Source organism: Triticum urartu, chromosome 3, assembly GCF_003073215.2.
Source record: "Triticum urartu cultivar G1812 chromosome 3, Tu2.1, whole genome shotgun sequence".
NCBI lineage: Eukaryota > Viridiplantae > Streptophyta > Magnoliopsida > Poales > Poaceae > Triticum > Triticum urartu.
In genome coordinates, this window is record NC_053024.1 from 146,779,397 (window position 1) to 146,797,185 (window position 17,789).

General features: G+C 45.9%; 1 protein-coding gene across 1 annotated transcript; it reads left to right on the forward strand.

Moving 5' to 3' along the window:
• Positions 1 to 15,003: 15,003 nt before the first annotated feature.
• On the forward strand, positions 15,004 to 16,921 carry LOC125543351 (cytochrome P450 71A1-like). The gene is made up of 2 exons (XM_048706667.1): positions 15,004 to 16,072; positions 16,153 to 16,921. The coding sequence occupies exons 1-2, from the start codon at positions 15,128 to 15,130 to the stop codon at positions 16,753 to 16,755; spliced, it is 1,548 nt and encodes a 515-aa protein (XP_048562624.1). The 5' UTR covers positions 15,004 to 15,127; the 3' UTR covers positions 16,756 to 16,921.
• Positions 16,922 to 17,789: the final 868 nt, after the last annotated feature.

A 17,789-nucleotide genomic window follows, 5' to 3' on the forward strand; every position in this document is an offset into this window, starting at 1 on the left:
GAGTATATCTACTTGATGAAACACAAGTCTGAAACATTTGAAAAGTTCAAAGAATTTCAGAGAGAAGTGGAGAATCATCGTAACAAAAATATAAGTTTCTATGATATGATCGCAGAAGTAAAATATTTGAGTTACGAGTTTGGCCTTCAGTTAAAACAATGTGAAATAGTTTCACTACTCACGCCACCTGGAACACCACAGTGTAATGGTGTGTCCGGACGTCGTAACCGTACTTTATTAGATATGGTGCGATCTATGATGTCTCTTACCGATTTACCACTATCGTTTTGGGGTTATGCATTAGAGACAGCTACATTCACATTAAATAGGGCACCATCTAAATCCGTTGAGACGACGCCGTATGAACTATGGTTTGGCATGAAACCTAAGCTGTCGTTTCTTAAAGTTTGAGGTTGCAATGCTTATGTGAAAAAGTTTCAACCTGATAAGCTCAAACCCAAATCGGAGAAGTGCACCTTCATAGGATACCCAAAAGAAAATGTTGGGTATACCTTCTATCACAGATCCGAAGGCAAGATATTCATTGCTGAGAATGGATCCTTTCTAGAGAAGGAGTTTCTCTTGAAAGAAGTGAGTGGGAGGAAAGTAAAACTTGATGAGGTAACTGTACCTGCTCCCTTATTGGAAAGTAGTTCATCACAGAAATCTGTTCCTGTGACTACTACACCAATTAGTGAGGAAGCTAATGATGATGATCATGTAACTTCAGATCAAGTTACTACCGAACCTCGTAGGTAAACCAGAGTGAGATCCGCACCACAGTGGTACAGTAATCCTGTTCTGGAGGTCATGTTACTTGACCATGACGAGCATACGAACTATGAGGAAGCGATGATGAGCCCAGATTCCGCGAAATGGCTTGAGGCCATGAAATCTGAGATGAGATCCATGTATGAGAACAAAGTATGGACTTTGATTGACTTGCCCATTGATCGGCGAGCCATTGAGATTAAATGGATCTTCAAGAGGAAGATGGACGCTAATAGTAGTGTGACTATCTACAAAGCTAGAATTGTCGCAAAAAGGTTTTTGACAAGTTCAAGGTGTTGATTACGATGAGAGTTTCTCACTCGTATCTATGCTTAAGTTTGTCCGAATCATGTTAGCAATTGCCGCATTTTATGAAATCTGGCAAATGGATAAACAAAACTGCATTCCTTAATGGATTTATTAAAGAAGAGTTGTATATGATGCAACCAGAAGGTTTTGTCAATCCTAAAGGTACTAACAAAATATGCAAGCTCCAGCGATCCATCTATGGACTGGTGCAAGCATCTCGGAGTTGGAATATACGCTTTGATAAGTTGATCAAAGCATATAGTTTTATACAGACTTGCGGTGAAGCCTGTATTTACAAGAAAGTGAGTGGGAGCACTACAACATTTCTGATAAGTATATGTGAATGACATATTGTTGATCGGAGATAATGTAGAATTATTCTGCAAAGCATAATGTTTGAAAGGAGTTTTTCAAAGAAAGACCTCGGTGAAGTTGCTTACATATTGAGCATCAAGATCTATAGAGATAGATCAAGACGCTTGATAAGTTTTTCAATGAGTACATACCTTGACAAGACTTTGAAGTAGTTCAAAATGGAACAGTCAAAGAAGGAGTTCTTGCCTGTGTTACAAGGTGTGAAGTTGAGTAAGACTCAAAACCCGACCACGGCAGAAGATAGAGAGAGAATGAAAGTCATTCCCTATGCCTCAGCCATAGGTTATATAAAGTATGCCATGCTGTGTACCAGACCTATTGTATACCCTGCCGTGAGTTTGGCAAGGGAGTACAATAGTGATCTAGGAGTAGATCACTAGACATTGGTCAAAATTATCCTTAGTGGAATAAGGATATGTTTCTCGATTATGGAGGTGACAAAAGGTTCGTCGTAAAGGGTTACGTCGATGCAAGTTTTGACACTGATCCAGATGACTCAAAGTCTCAATCTGGATACATATTGAAAGTGGGAGTAATTAGCTAGAGTAGCTCCGTGCAGAGCATTGTTGACATAGAAATTTGCAAAATACTTACGGATCTGAATGTGGCAGACCCATTGACTAAACTTCTCTCACAAGAAAAACATGATCACACCTTAGTACTCTTTGGGTCTTAATCACATAACGATGTGAACTAGATTATTGACTCTAGTAAACCCTTTGGGTGTTGGTCACATGACGATGTGAACTATGGGTGTTAATCACATGGTGATGTGAACTATTGGTGTTAAATCACATGGCGATGTGAACTAGATTATTGACTCTACTGCAAGTGGGAGACTGAAGGAAATATGCCCTAGAGGCAATAATAAAGTTATTATTTATTTCCTTATATCATGATAAATGTTTATTATTCATGCTAAAATTGTATTAACCGGAAACATAATACATGTGTGAATACATAGACAAACAGAGTGTCACTAGTATGCCTCTACTTGACTAACTCGTTGATCAAAGATGGTTATGTTTCCTAACCATAGACATGAGGTTGTCATTTGATTAACGGGATCACATCATTAGGAGAATGATGTGATTGACTTGACCCATTCCGTTAGCTTAGCACTTGATCGTTTAGTTTGTTGCTATTCTTTCTTCATGACTTATACATGTTCCTATGACTATGAGATTATGCAACTCCCGTTTACCGGAGGAACACTTTGTGTGCTACCAAACGTCACAACGTAACTGGGTGATTATAAAGGTTCTCTACAGGTGTCTCCGAAGGTACTTGTTGGGTTGGCGTATTTCGATATTAGGATTTGTCACTCCGATTGTCGGAGAGGTATCTCTGGGCCCACTCGGTAATGCACATCACTATAAGCCTTGCAAGCATTGCAACTAATGAGTTAGTTGCGGGATGATGTATTACGGAACGAGTAAAGAGACTTGCCGGTAACGAGATTGAACTAGGTATTGAGATACCGATGATCGAATCTCGGGCAAGTAACATACCGATGACAAAGGGAACAACGTATGTTGTTGTGCGGTTTGACCGATAAAGATCTTCGTAGAATATGTGGCAGCCAATATGAGCATCCAGGTTCCGCTATTGGTTATTGACCAGAGACGTGTCTCGGTCATGTCTACATAGTTCTCGAACCCGTAGGGTCCGCACGCTTAACGTTACGATGACGGTTATATTATGAGTTTATATGTTTTGATGTACCGAAGGTTGTTCGGAGTCCCGGATGTGATCAAGGACATGACGAGGAGTCTCGAAATGGTCGATACATGAAAATTGATATATTGGAAGCCTATGTTTGGATGTCGGAAGTGTTCCGGGTGAAATCAGGATTTTACCGGAGTACCGGGAGGTTATCGGAACCCCCCGGGAGCTTAATGGGCCTATATGGGCCTTAGTGTAAATAGAGGGAAGCAAGGGGAGTGTGGGGCGCGCCCCCCAAGTCCCAAACCGAATTGGTTTAGGGCAAGGGGGCCGGCCCCCTCTTTCCTTCTTCTCCTCTCTCTTTCCTTCTCCCGAATCCTATTCCAACTAGGAAAGGGGGGAGTCCTACTCCCGGTGGGAGTAGGACTCCTCCTGGCGCGCCCTCTCCCTGGCCGGCCGCACCCCCCCTTGCTCCTTTATATACGGGGGCAGGGGGCACCCCGTAGACACAACAATTGATCTCTTGATCTCTTAGCCATGTAAGGTGCCCCCCTCCACCATAATCCACCTCGATCATATCGTAGCGGTGCTTAGGCGAAGCCCTGCGTCGGTAGAACATCAACATCGTCACCATGCCGTCATGCTGACGAAACTCTCCCTCAATACTCGGCTGGATCGGAGTTCGAGGGACATCATCGGGCTGAACGTGTGCTGAACTCGGAGGTGTCGTACGTTCGGTACTCGATTGGTCGGATCGTGAAGACGTACGACTACATCAACCGCGTTGTGCTAACACTTCCGCTTAACGGTCGATGATGGTACGTGGTGGACACTCTCCCCTCTCATTTCTATGCATCACCATGATCTTGCGTGTGCGTAGGAAATTTTTGAAATTACTACGTTCCCCAACACCAGATCCTTCCGAGTCCATATTATCTGGTTAGCATCCAATGCCCCATGGCTAGTGAGACCAAGCCATTGATCGTGTCGTATGCTAGTCTAGATGGCTGCGCGTCCACACAGCCCTTTCGACTAGGGACCTTTTAGGACGTTCATCATACAATGCATAGTCCCACAAACAAGTCATGTACTTGCTGATATACATCATTGATAATGTCCAAGGACTATCTTTATTCATAAACACATAGGAAATATCATCATACATGATTGCCTCTAGGGCATATCTCCAACATGCTCTTGATCTTGAACTTGCTCGGAGGATAGAACTTGACCTTGGGCATTACTTGGTGATTCAACACCGTCTTGAGATTGATCTTGCCCTTGGCCTTGTTCATGATGTTGAGGGCCTTCACTTTGTTCTTCGGAAGCGTGTGGGCCTTGGGTTGGTGATGGCTCCACTTGAGTGGAGCATTGTCCTTCTCCTTCGGCCACAAGGGGTTCCTCAATGGGTAGGATAAAGCCAACTCCCATTCTTCTTATGGCTTGGGGAGGAATTTCATCACCTACATCACAAGTGCCACTTTGCTCCACTTGGGAGCCGTTATTCTCATCAAACTCCATGTTACACGTCTCCTCAATGAGTCCCGTGGACTTATTGAGGACACGGTAAGCATGAGAGTTGGTAGCATAACCAACAAATATGCCCTCATAAGCTCTAGCCTCAAATTTAGACAAACGAACACCTTTCTTGAGAATGAAACACTTACACCCGAACACCCGGAAGTACTTGAGGTTGGGCTTGTTACCGGTGAGTATCTCATAAGGAGTCTTGTTCAATCCCTTGCAGAGGTAGAGCCGATTGGATGCATGACAAGCGGTGTTGATGGCTTCGGCCCAAAAGTTGTACGGAGACTTGAACTCCGCCATCATGGTCCTTGCCGCATCCATCAATGTCCGGTTCTTCCTCTCCGCTACACCATTTTGTTGAGGGGTGTATGGTGCAGAATATTGATGCTTGGTCCCCTCATCACTAAGGAACTCATCCAAGGTGTAGTTCTTGAACTCGGTGTCGTTGTCGCTTCTTATTGTCAAGATCCTTGCATTGTGTTGTCGTTGGGCTTCATTTGCAAAGTCAATGACGGTTTGTTGGGTCTCGCTCTTCCTCTTGAAGAAGTATACCCAAGTGTATCTTGAATAATCATCCACAATCACCAAGCAATACTTTCTACCCCCAAGACTATCAAAGGATGGAGGCCCAAAGAGATCCAAGTGAAGGAGCTCCAAAGGCCTCTTCGAGTAGATGATAGTCGTGGGAGGGTGAGCCTTTCCATGAAGCTTTCCTTCGATACAAGCACTGCAAGCACGATCTTTAGCAAAACTAACATTTGTTAGTCCACGGACATGGTCCCCCTTTAGAAGACTTTGCAAAGATCTCATATTGACATGGGCTAAACGGCGATGCCAAAGCCATCCCACGTCAACTTTACCCATTAGGCATGTTGCGGTCTTAGTGGGTCGCTCCGAAAAGTTAATCACATAGAGACCGTTCTCGACATGCCCAACAAAGGCTACTTTAAGAGTCTTGCTCCACAAGAGGGCCATGGTATCAACATCAAATAAAGTGGCAAAGCCCATGAGTGCAAGTTGACAAACGGAAAGTAAATTGTATGCAAGGGGCTCAAGAAGCATGACCTTCTCGATCGTGAGATCATGAGAAATGACAACCTTGCCAAGCCCCAATACCTTGGAGGACGAGGCATCACCCCACTCGACATTGGTGGGCATAGATGGAATCTTGTGAACATCCACCACCATGTCCTTACTTCCGGTCATAGGATTAGTGGCTCCACTATCGAGCAACCATGATCCCCCACCAGAAGTAAACACCTACAAGAGATCAATGCTTGGTTTTAGGTACCCATTTTGTAATGGGTCCTTCGATGTTAGAAATAAGGGTCTTAGGAACCCAAATAGACCATTCAATGTACTCATAAGGAGAGCCAACAAATTTGGCATAAACATGTCCATCACTAGCACGGCACAATACATAAGAAGGGTTAAAGTCGTCGGCTTCGTTGGGAAGGGAAGTGTTGCCCTTCTTGGCATCACCACCCTTCACGGTGTTCTTATTCTTCTCCTTAGTAGCACCCTCTCCATCCTTCACAAAGGTTTGCTTGAGAGGGGGAGGTCGTTTGACCTTGTCATTCTTCTTCTTGTTCTTGGACTTGGGTGCGTACCCAATCCTTTCCTTGGCCACAACTCCCTTTTGATTGCTCAAAAGGTCGTTGAGGGTTTTTCTTGCCTTGTATGCAAGAAACAAGGCCTTTCTCAAGTTGCTTCTTCAACTTAGCATTCTCCTCAACAAGATGCACATGCTCACAACACGGGTTAGTAGCATTTGCATTATCAATTAGCATCATATGAGGAAATGTGGCTTTCTCCTTGGTCATCTTTACTTGAAGTTGATCATGAGACTCTTTGAGGCTAGCATGAGCACCCTTCAAGACCTTGTGAGCCTTGTCAAGTAGGTCAAACTCCTCTTTGAGTCTAGCAAGATCAACCCCAAGCTTGGCCTTCTCGGAGTTTAGCACACGAGAAACAACAATAGCATGATCAAGATCTTTCTTTAACTTAGCGTGATAATCGTTGTGTGACTCCTCAAGAGACAAAAGAAGACCACGCTCTTTCTCAAGAGCATTGGAAAGATCTGAAATCTAATCAGCATAGTCACGACTATGCCCCTCCATCTTAGAGATGGTATCTTCGTGAGCCTCGATCATATCATTGGCTTCACCAAGTTGTTCCAAGAGAGCAACGAAGTGCTTCTTGGATTTACCCTTGAGTTTACCCATAAAGGACTCAAACTCATTCTCCTCCACATTAGATCCATCATGTTCATCAATGCAATCGATCAACGAAGGATTATTAATGATGGTAGTTTTGATGTTGGGGGTTACCTTGTTGGTGGCTTTAGCCTGAGGCACTTTGCGGTGATGCTCTCATTGGGTGAGTCGAAGAGTGACACTCATGGAGTTGTCGCAATGGCAACGGAGGCCATGGCAACCGACTCACAATCCTCATCATCATCATCATCCTCATTGTACTCTTCTTGTACCACCAACGCCTTGGGATGAGTCTTCTTGGTGAAGTTGCTCTTGTTGGGGAAAGGCTTGGCTTTGTCCTCTTGGATGAGCTTGCCACCATTGTCTTCCTTCTTCTCATATGTGCACTCCGCAACAAAATGGATCACGTTGCCTCAATTATAGCAAGTCCTCACACGTTGCTTGCCCTTCGTGCCACTGGAGTTGTTCTCGTTGATTTTGGGTCTTGAGTTTTTCTTTCTCCAAAATTGCTTTGAAGCAAGAGCCATGTGTTCATGATAGGCATACTTTGTATCTTCAGGTTGCTCCCCTCTTCTTCTTCTTTGTCCTCTTCTTCCACACTAACCTTGGCCTTTAATTCAAGATTCAGCTTCTTTGCTCTTTGAGAACGTAGCACCGCATTGTCGGCGGTCTTGTCCAAGATGCTCATGGCCACAAACTCATCCAACACTTCACTTGAGGACAAGGTGTGGAAGTCCGGCCTTTGACGAATGACAGAGGACATGGTCTTGTGGTAAGGCATCATTGCCTTGAGGAATTTGCGCTTGATCCAATTGTCATATGTGTCCTTACTCCCATGATCTCGGAGTGAGACCGCGAGTTTGGTTACTCTCCGATAAAGCTCACGAGGTTCTTCATCTTCTTTCATTGCAAACTCGTCGACTTCATCTTGCACCACTTCATAGTTGGAGTGTTGAATGCTTGCACTTCCCTTGTAGAGGGAAACAACTTGATGCCATGCATCTTTGGCCATGGCGAAGGGCCGGAGATGAGGAAGATCTTCGGGTGGAATTGCATCTTGGATGATGAAGAGAGCATTCTCGTTGAATTGATTATCCGCGGCTTCTCTAGGAGTGAAGTTGCTTCGGTCATGCGGATAGAAACCTTCTTCAATGATTCTCCAAAGATTAGTATTCACATGATTTAAATGACGCTTAAAGCGATAGACCCAAGAATCAAAGTCCTCATTTTTCACAATCTTAGGGGGAGGACCGGCATGATTCAAATGAGTGGAAGGAATCAGTCCACCATAAACAAGTGGAGGTTCCACATGGGCAAAGATGCCGGTGCCATTTTTACCACTAGAAGAAGGAGCCTTTTCACTAGTAGCTTCCCCCTTTTGGGAAAAAGCATCCGTCACCTTGTTAGTGGCATCACCCACTTTCAACGGTGTGGTGGATAGTTTAAGCCCTTCTATGAATTTATTAAACATGCTTTCAACCTCGGTCGTCATGGAGGTTTTCAATATGTCCAAAGCCACATTGAATTCCTCACGAGAGACCGCGGTTCCCCCATCGCCCATAGACGAAATCGGATTCACACCGGAGTGCTCCTCCACACCATCTACGATGTCAACCATACTCTTCAGACGGCAAAGTCCTTAGTAAAGAGACGAGGCTCTGATACCAATTGAAAGGATCGATATAGTTGACTAGAGGGGGTGAATAGGCAACTAACAATTTTAGCTTTTCCTTACCAATTTAAACTTTGCATCAAAGTAGGTTGTCTAGATATGCAAGTAGGTGAGCAACCTATATGATGCAACAACAATAAGTACACAAGCAAGAAAGGGAAACAACACAAAAGCTTGCACAAGTAAAGGCACGAGATAACCAAGAGTGGAGCCGGTGAAGACGAGGATGTGTTACCGAAGTTCCTTGCTTTTGAGGGGAAGTACGTATCCATTGGAGTGGTGTGGAGGAACAATGCTCCCCAAGAAGCCACCAGGGCCACCATATTCTCCTCACGCCCTCACACGATGCGAGATGTCGTGATTCCACTATTGGTGCCCTTGGAGACGGCGACCGGACCTTTACAAACAAGGTTGGGGATCTCTCCACAACCGAATTGAAGGCTCCCAACGAAACCATGGAGCTTCACCACAATGGAATATGGATCCGAGGTGACCTCAAATGTCTAGGGTGCTCAAACACCCAAGAGTAACAAGATCCTCAAGGGATGAGTGGGGGGAATCAAATTTCTCTTGGTGGAATTGTAGATCCGGGCCTTCTCAACCAATCCCTAGACAATCAACAAGTTTGATTGGCTAGGGAGAGAGATCGGGCGAAAATGAGCTTTGGAGTAACAATTGAGCTTGGGGGAAACGAGGTGAGTCAACTTAAAGAAGAATACCTTCTTTTATAAGGGGGAGACAATCCAACCATTACCCCCGCTCAGCCCCGCACAGGGTGGTACTACCGCTGGGGGCGGTACTACCGCTATAGCCAGCGGTACTACTGTTCCACCTCGTGGTACTGACGCGCAGTGAGAAGTGAGCGAGAAGCAGAGCAGGGCCTGGACCCAGGGTAGTACTACCGTGGTGATAAGGGCAGTACTACCGCCTATGAACGGTACTACCGCCTCTACTGCCGCAGCTAATGCCACAAAACCCGACACGAGAGGAGAACCCTCGAATCGAGGCGGTAGGAGCACGGAGCTGCAGCGGTACTACGGCTGAGAGCTCCAAGCGCTACTACCACTGCGGAGCGGTAATACCGCTTTGTAGCTCTTGAGCGGTACTACCGCTGGGGTTCGCGGTACTACCGCTGGGACCAGATCTCAGGGAGAGGACCGCAAGGGAGCCTTCAACAAAGGGGAAAAACTCATAGGGTGCAAAGGGGATGTGTACGTGTTGATTCCACCTAGCCTAACCAATGCGGATCCCCTCTTGATAGTACAGTGACTCTTGCGACACAAGACCACCAAAACTGAATTGAAAGGGCTACACCGTCTTCGCTTCAAACTCTAAGGAGAGGGAATCGTCTCGCCAAAGGATGAATTTCTGAAATACTCAACGCACATGATTAGTCCGCAAATATGTTGTCATCAATCACCAAAACTACTTAGAGAGAAACATGCCTTAACATCAAGGTCATTAGCTTCAAGTTCCTCCGAACTAGAGTCCTCATCATACTCTTGTTCATGCACGCTAGTATCTTTTTTATCGAAAATATATTATTGACAATAATAATTGATGGCATTCACCAAAGCATGCATCCAATCAAGAATTTCATCTTTCCAACGAGCTTGAACAGCTTCGATCTCAACATATAATTTTCAAGCACTCGTGCTTAACACATACTGTATGATTTTCTTGGTGGCATTTTTAGTACTATTGTAGTGGGTTACCACCTTGTCGTAGGTTTTTGTACATTGGAAGTCAAGATGTTTGGGAGACCAGCAACATCTACAAGAAACTTGATACATAGAACATAGCATATATGCGTATGTGTTTAAAATTTCTAGCAGTTCTAATGTATCCATAGAATTTATGCTCTTCTTGTGAGTTGCATCATCAAAGAACTCACTGAGTGTGTGCAAAAATTTACTCTTCGGAGTGGGAGGTGGGCTTTCCTCCACTACTTATTCCATGAGGCTTCCTTCTTTCAGGCACACTTGTTAATCCATGATAATTTGTTCTTCGTGATCCCAATAATTTTGCTGCAATTTAGTTTCAAAAAATATATAATTTATGATCTTTTACCAATTCTTGCAGTCATGCTTCTAGGGGTGTTGTTTGCTCTTCTTGTGCAACCTTTTCTTCATCCTTCTGCAGATCCGGTAAAATATTACTTCTCCCAAGGCAGATGCAATCTGATCGTGTTCATTGATCAGTTATGGGTTATCGCAGAAAACATATGAGCAAAAAGTATGAATAGGTTGCAATTTCGTATAAATCAAAACGAATGGATCATCCTGATTCTTCATATTAATGATATTATGTACTCCCTCCGTTCCTAAATATAAGTCTTTTTAGAGATTCCAAGATACCGAACAGAAGGAATAGAACCACATCGACACCCTCAAGAAGTACACATTGTAAGATCACCAATCTAGCATCTAATTTATCACTAGAATTATAGCTTGCTAGCATGGGGTCGATATTACTCTTACATTGGTGTTGCATGTGCTCTTTCAGATCCATAGTCTGTGAATGGTAATTGATGTGAAGCACATATAAGGGATGCACCTTTGTTTACCAATTGCAACCATCCGTAAAATGGTTTATCTGGGTAGTTCTTCTCCATTGCAGATTTCAGATTTTTCCTGAGTAGACATCTCAGAAGACATGATGAGCAGATTTTTTAATGATTATTGGGTTAATATATAGCAACGAACAAATAAACAAAGAATGAATGGGTAAGTAATAACCAAGCACCATTCTCTCCGGCGATGGGGCCAGAAAATGCTTGATGACCTTTGAGTCTACACGGTTGTTGGAGCACTTTCGTGATAAGTGAAGTGTCAAACCCACACGGAGCGAATAGTAAGACATCACAAACCCCACAACTACGTCATCACTTAACACAGTTCTGTAAGCACAAAAGCCGGAGTTTGGAAATAGCCTACTTCAGTGAGTTGCTAAGACAAATAAAAGGAGGGTTTGAACTAAACTACCATCGTTTATTTCTTATACTGTATTATCTTACATGTTATCTCATTACAACTATTTTATCTATGTAAAAGGATAAATATTAGGTTTCTCAAAGTAGTATGCAAACTCTCTATATGCCATGCACTTAAACTCTTGGGCGACACACATCGTCTGGAGCTCCTATTTGACGCATTTGCGTCAAATAGCAGGAACATGCCCCCTCGACGAAATTCGATCTCCAGACCTATAACTTGCCAAGGAGAGTAGGTAACCAGTTTAGCTGACAAGAGCTGGTGACCAAAGAGGAGCGTGCGCACTTAAGAACTAGGCAAAACGCGAATCTGGACTATTTGTTAATTTTTTTGAACATTTCTTGAAAATTGTGAACATATTTTTGAACATTCCTTGGAATTTTTTCAAACATTCCTTGAAAAGCAAGCATTGTATTCCCTGATTATTCAATTTTTTGAACAACTCGAACAAATTTTGATATTCATTTTTTAAAGCAAAAACATTTTTTAACAAAATTAAAATTTTAAAATCCTGATTATATTTTTAAAATGAAAACATTTTTCTAATTTTGTGAATACAATTTATAATGGGAATATTTTCAAATTTGGAACAAAAATTTTAAAGTGCGAGCATATTTTGACATCCCTGAACGTTTTTTGTAAACACGAACATTTGTTTTAGTTTGTGAGAATATTTTTGGAAAATAGGAACATACTATTTTCACTTTCTTTACAGTTTTTAAAAACAGGAGCATTTTTTGAATTTATGAACAAATTTTGAAAATACGAAACTTTGAAATTTTGAACATGTTTTTACAAACACAAACATTTCCGAAATTTCCAGACATTTGTCGAAATCATGAAGATTTTTAATATACACAACTTTTTTGAAAAATCACAAACATTTTTTGAAAAAAAAGGAAAAATGAAAAATAAACAAAAAACCCAAAACGAAAAAAAGAAACATAAACATAAAAAAGGAAAAAAATAAAAAGAGAAAAAGAAAAACCAATGATAACCTGTAAAAAAAGGGGGAAATGGTTGGGATAGTTCCCAAGCTATCTACAAAAATGGGACGGCCCAAATGCATAGCACCGACAGTTTGCCACCACAAGCATCAAATACCGAATTCGGGATAGCAACCGTAACAAGCATGAATGAATTTGAATTCTCAGGGCATGGCCTGCTGGCCCTCATATTTTATTTGGGGGGGGGGGGGGGGGGGGGGGCATAAGTCCCCCACCAGACACGGCAATATATTTGTTCAATAGGTCAAGTTATATTGTTCGTTCTATCCATGATTGTCTTCTAAATCTCTATGGACGGGCGCGCCTTCGACACAGAGGGTCGTGGAACATGTGCGACTCGCGACTACAGTGACCAGCTCGTCTGTCAGCTGTCCGGTAAGCCGCTGGCGACGCTGGATGAGTTCACGCTCGGCAGTGCCCCCGCCCTGGACAACTACAACATCTCGGTGTTCGACGACTTCAATGTTCCCATGTCGTTCTCCCGCGATACCTTCGGTGTCAACCTCCTCTGCCTCGACGACAGCTGCTCCAATGTGGGGAAGGTCCAGCCTTGCACGACAAAGGCCTGCCTTCTACCCGTACTAGCTAGTGAGCTCTCCATCGCAGGGACATGACATGGTCGACGAGTATGCACATTGGTTGACGAGTACTTAGCTACTATTAGCATTGATCAGGACGACACGTCGCTGATGTTCTGCAAGTGCATGGGGTATTGTGGTTATTTCGTAAAGTGTCGAACCCACAGGAAACGAAAAGAATGACATTATCAACCCCGTAACTATGTTATCACCTATGCAGTTTGTATGCACCCAAATAGGAGTTCAAAAATGGTCCACTCCATCGGTTGCTACCGAAAAGATAAATCAGTTTTACTAAACTACGAAAGAAAAGGTAAAAACAGGAGATAAAAGGACAAAACTAAATGATGGCTGAGTTTGAGTAGTAAACGTTCTTAGGGTTGCAGAGTAATGATCACTAATGCGATCTGCACAACACATGTGGAGGCATGGTTCTAGATCTCCATCTCTCTAGCCACATGTTATATGTCAAAAGTGGACCGATCCTAGTACACATACGCGCTACAAGAGTAATCTACATATGCCATCGCCTTAGTTTTCTCAGGCTGGTTTTCACTAGGTTTTTTTTTTCATCGAAGCTAGAACTTTATTTCAGAATCATTCGGTTACAGTCTGTCCGAAGGCTAACAAGGAGGAAATCGGGGCTCTGCTCTAACCAGCACTCCGTGGCCTCGAGAGAGCAAGCACGTTGTGCACACGAGTGAGCCGGAGTATTGAACTCCCTGCTGACATGGTGAACCGAAAAGGAAACAAAATTGAGGACTATATCATCTAGTTCTCGTAAGATAGGCGCGGCTACCGATCGAGAGTTGCCGCGCGAGTTCCATTGGGTGACCAGCTCCATGCTATCGACCTCCATGATCACATGTGACATCCCGCGAAGCTGAGCAAAGATCACACCCTCCCGGAATGCTAGTAGTTCGGCGATGAAAGGATCTGAAACGCCATCTAGCGGCTTGCACCAAGCCCCAATGAAGGATAAATGGGACCGGGCAACACCACCAGCTCCGCCTGTTAATCCATCCGGGAAAACCGATCCATCAGTGTTGATGGTAATCCACCCCGCGTCAGGGGGTCTCCAGCCCTGTCCCGCCTGCATCCTTGTGCGACGAACAGGTAACTCCAGCAAAGATAGGGTTTCATGGATCCATTTGATTGCCTGAACAAGATCATATCCATCTTGATCATGAGTCCACTTGTTCCTGGAGGTCCATATAGCGTGCATGATTATGATGATCTTGCATCTGTTATCGTCTGTGAACATAGGATCCAACACAATATCGCACGCCCACGTTAACGGGTGCAGCCGAGGGAGTTGAAGGTCGAACCGCTCCTTGGCCGCAATCCAAAACTGCTTCGCATGCGAGCATGAAATAAGCACATGCATCAAATCTTCATCCATTGCCTGACAGATGTCACAGCATCCGGGTTTTCACTAGGTTGATTAAGTCTTTCCCCATAGACGCAACCATTCTTAGGTTTACCACTACTCCCCTACAATTGCAAAGACGAAAACAGAAGAATATTACTGTCACCTCTTTACCTCAACACCTTAACCTCTAGAACAATAATAATATTGTCCATGGTCAATCTAGGCAAAAAAATGCGAGTGAAGCCTTCTCTCAACATTAATGGAGGCTATTAGCTGGACATAAATACGAAGATATCATATCTCCTATAGGAATTCAGTAGTTGAGAGGTCGAAGACAAACAGGAAACTAGTTGAGAAGTACTCCAGAAGAAGGCATCCACATAATTGAATCTATATCTGAAGGCTGAAAATGAATCGAGTGACCCTAAATTTATTTTCAGCGGACTTACCACTAGCCTCTGCTTTTTCTTGCCCATTTTTTACACGTAACAAGTAACCACTCATCTCTCGATCCATTTCCATTTCACTCAACAGTCGACACGGCAATGCCACCACATATTTTCGTGGACGCCTTGAGTGCATGGTTACCAGCGTTACCAGTACGGCGCCAGAAGCCCATAACGCTCGTCTTTCTTCGACGACATGGCCGTGTCGCCTCTTGCACTCGTGCTCCTCCTCCTCGCCTTCGCCGTGTCTCTCTTGTACATCCTCCGTAGGCCCGCCCCTCTGCGCAGCGGCAGCGATGGAGGACGGAGGCATCTTCCGCCGTCACCGCGCGGCCTCCCGCTGCTCGGCCACCTACATCTCCTCGGCTCGTTGCCGCACCGGGCCCTGCGGTCCCTGGCCGCCGCACACGGCCCGGTCCTGCTGCTCCGGCTCGGCCGCGTGCCCGCCGTGGTCGTGTCCTCGCCGGCCGCCGCGGAGGAGGTGATGAGGGCCCGCGACCTGGCCTTCGCGAGCCGGCCCCGGAGCGCCATGGCCGACCGGCTCCTCTACGGGCGCGACGTAGCGTTCGCGCCCTACGGCGAGTACTGGCGCCAGGCGCGCCGCGTGTGCGTGGTCCACCTCCTCAGCCCGCTCCGCATCCTCTCCTTCCGCGGCGTCCGGGAGGAGGAGGCCGCCGCGCTGGTCGAGCGCGTCCGCGGAGCGGCGGCGGGCGGCGCCGCCGTGGACCTGTGTGAGCTCCTCGTCGCCTACGCCAACACGGTGGTCTCGCGCGCCGCGTTCGGGGACGACAGCGCGCGCGGCCTGTATGAGGAAGGCAACAAGGGACGCGAGCTGAGGAAGGTGTTCAACGACTTCCAGGAGCTGCTCGGCACGGCGCCTCTGGGGGAGCTCCTGCCGTGGCTGGGGTGGTTGGACGCCGTGAGGGGGATGGAGGGGAAGATCAGACGGACGTTCAAGGCGCTCGACGGTGTGCTCGAGAAGGTGATCGACGACCACCGCCGCCGGCGTCAAGCCGGCCAGCAGACGGGAGATGACGGCGGCGATCACAGGGATTTCGTGGACGTGTTGTTGGACGTGAGCGATACTGACGACGAAGCTGGCATGCGTCTCAGCACGACCGAAATCAAGGCCATCATTTTGGTACAGTACGTGTTTATTATGCCGCCGTGCTCGTTGTTAGTGGTTAACATGTTTCTTGTACGTACGTCGTCGACGCGCAGGACATGTTCGCGGCGGGCACGGACACGACGAGCACGGCAATGGAGTGGGCCATGGCGGAGGTCATCACGCACCCAGACAGCATGCGTAAGCTCCAGGATGAGCTCAGGGCGGCCGTCGGTGGCTCCGGGCACGTCATCACCGAGGACCACATCGACAAGCTGCACTACCTCAAGGCGGTGGTCAAGGAGACGCTACGCCTGCACCCACCGATCCCGCTCCTCGTGCCCCGAGAGCCACAAGACGACGCCGAGATACTCGGCCACCACGTCCCGGCGGGCACGCGGGTGGTCATCAACGCGTGGGCCGTCGGCCGGGACCCGGCGGCGTGGGAGCGCGCCGAGGAGTTCGTACCGGAGAGGTTTCTCGACGGCGCGGTGGACTACAAGGGGCAGGACTTCCAGCTGATACCGTTCGGTGCTGGGCGGCGGGGGTGCCCCGGGGTCGGATTCGCCGCGGCGACCGTTGAGATGGCGCTGGCGAGTTTGATGTACCATTTCGACTGGGAGCCGGCCGGGGCGTCGCTGGACATGCGCGAGGTGAACGGGCTCGCCGTGCATCTCAAGTCCGGCCTGCCGCTTGTCGCTAAACTGCGGTTTCGTTAGATAAACTTTGTTGCTATGCAAGAAGAAACTGTAAAAATCTGTAAAAATGTATTGTAGTGTTTGCTTCAAAGCCTAACCGAATCTTGCATGGATCTCAGTATTGTAGTGTACTGTAGGGTTTCATGGAGAATTGAGGTATATGAGAGAATTCAAACTGGAGGCAGAAGGCAAAAGGAGCAAAGAGAAGGTAGGGAGACGACTAATTTCTTTTCGTTTTTTAGTCTACTGATTTCATTTCTTATGACCCCATCAGAACAGTGGTTCAACGTAACGTATATATCCTCGACAGAAGACACTCCAGGCCATGGGCCAAATGCTCACACACTTGCATGCGAATTTTCTTTTAAAATGTTGATATCTTTATAAAATCTCGAAACTATATTTCTCTTTGAAAAAAGGAAAATTTATCTCCTCGTCGTTGCCGTCGCGAACGAAGAGTTACCCTTCGATGCAGTCGTGGATAAAGAGATGGTCTTCGGACCAGTTCTTTTGGGCGATTCTACCCCCTCCCCAGCTTCTCTCAGAATCACCACTCCATATGTTTTTTACAATCCTATCTAATTAGACCTTAACTAGATAAGATTGTAAAAAAAATATGTAGTGACGATTTTGAGAGAAGCTGAGGAGGGGGGCGATTCTGAAAGAATCGCCGAAAAGAACTGGCCCTTTGTGGCGGCTACGGAAGAAGCGGGAGCCTTCGTGGAAGAAGAGTTGTCTTTGTCACTAGCCAGAACAAAAAACTTGCAAGACAACTCTGCTCCGACCTGACCATCATGACCACCGCCCACCAACTAGGACATCCGTCTTCCCAGGAAAGGAGGCCTAGAACGAGGCCTCAGGAGAGTAAGCGACCTCCGCCTTTCACGCGTATAGTGTAGTCGTCTTCACCTTGAGCGTAATATCAAGCCTATCTTGGTACGGCGTGACGGCTACTTCCGGGTCCTTATAGCCAGACACTACGGCAAGCAGGAGTGCGACGTCGTCTACTTCTAGCCGTCACCATCGAAGAAGATGCTGCCCTGATGTACAGGTAT

Excerpts from the sequence above, each read along its gene's own strand:
- LOC125543351 (XM_048706667.1), top strand. The coding sequence starts at position 15,128 with ATGGCCGTGTCGCCTCTTGCACTCGTGCTCCTCCTCCTCGCCTTCGCC. Across the intron at positions 16,073-16,152 it reads AAATCAAGGCCATCATTTTG|GACATGTTCGCGGCGGGCAC; the intron begins GTACAGTACGTG and ends GTCGACGCGCAG.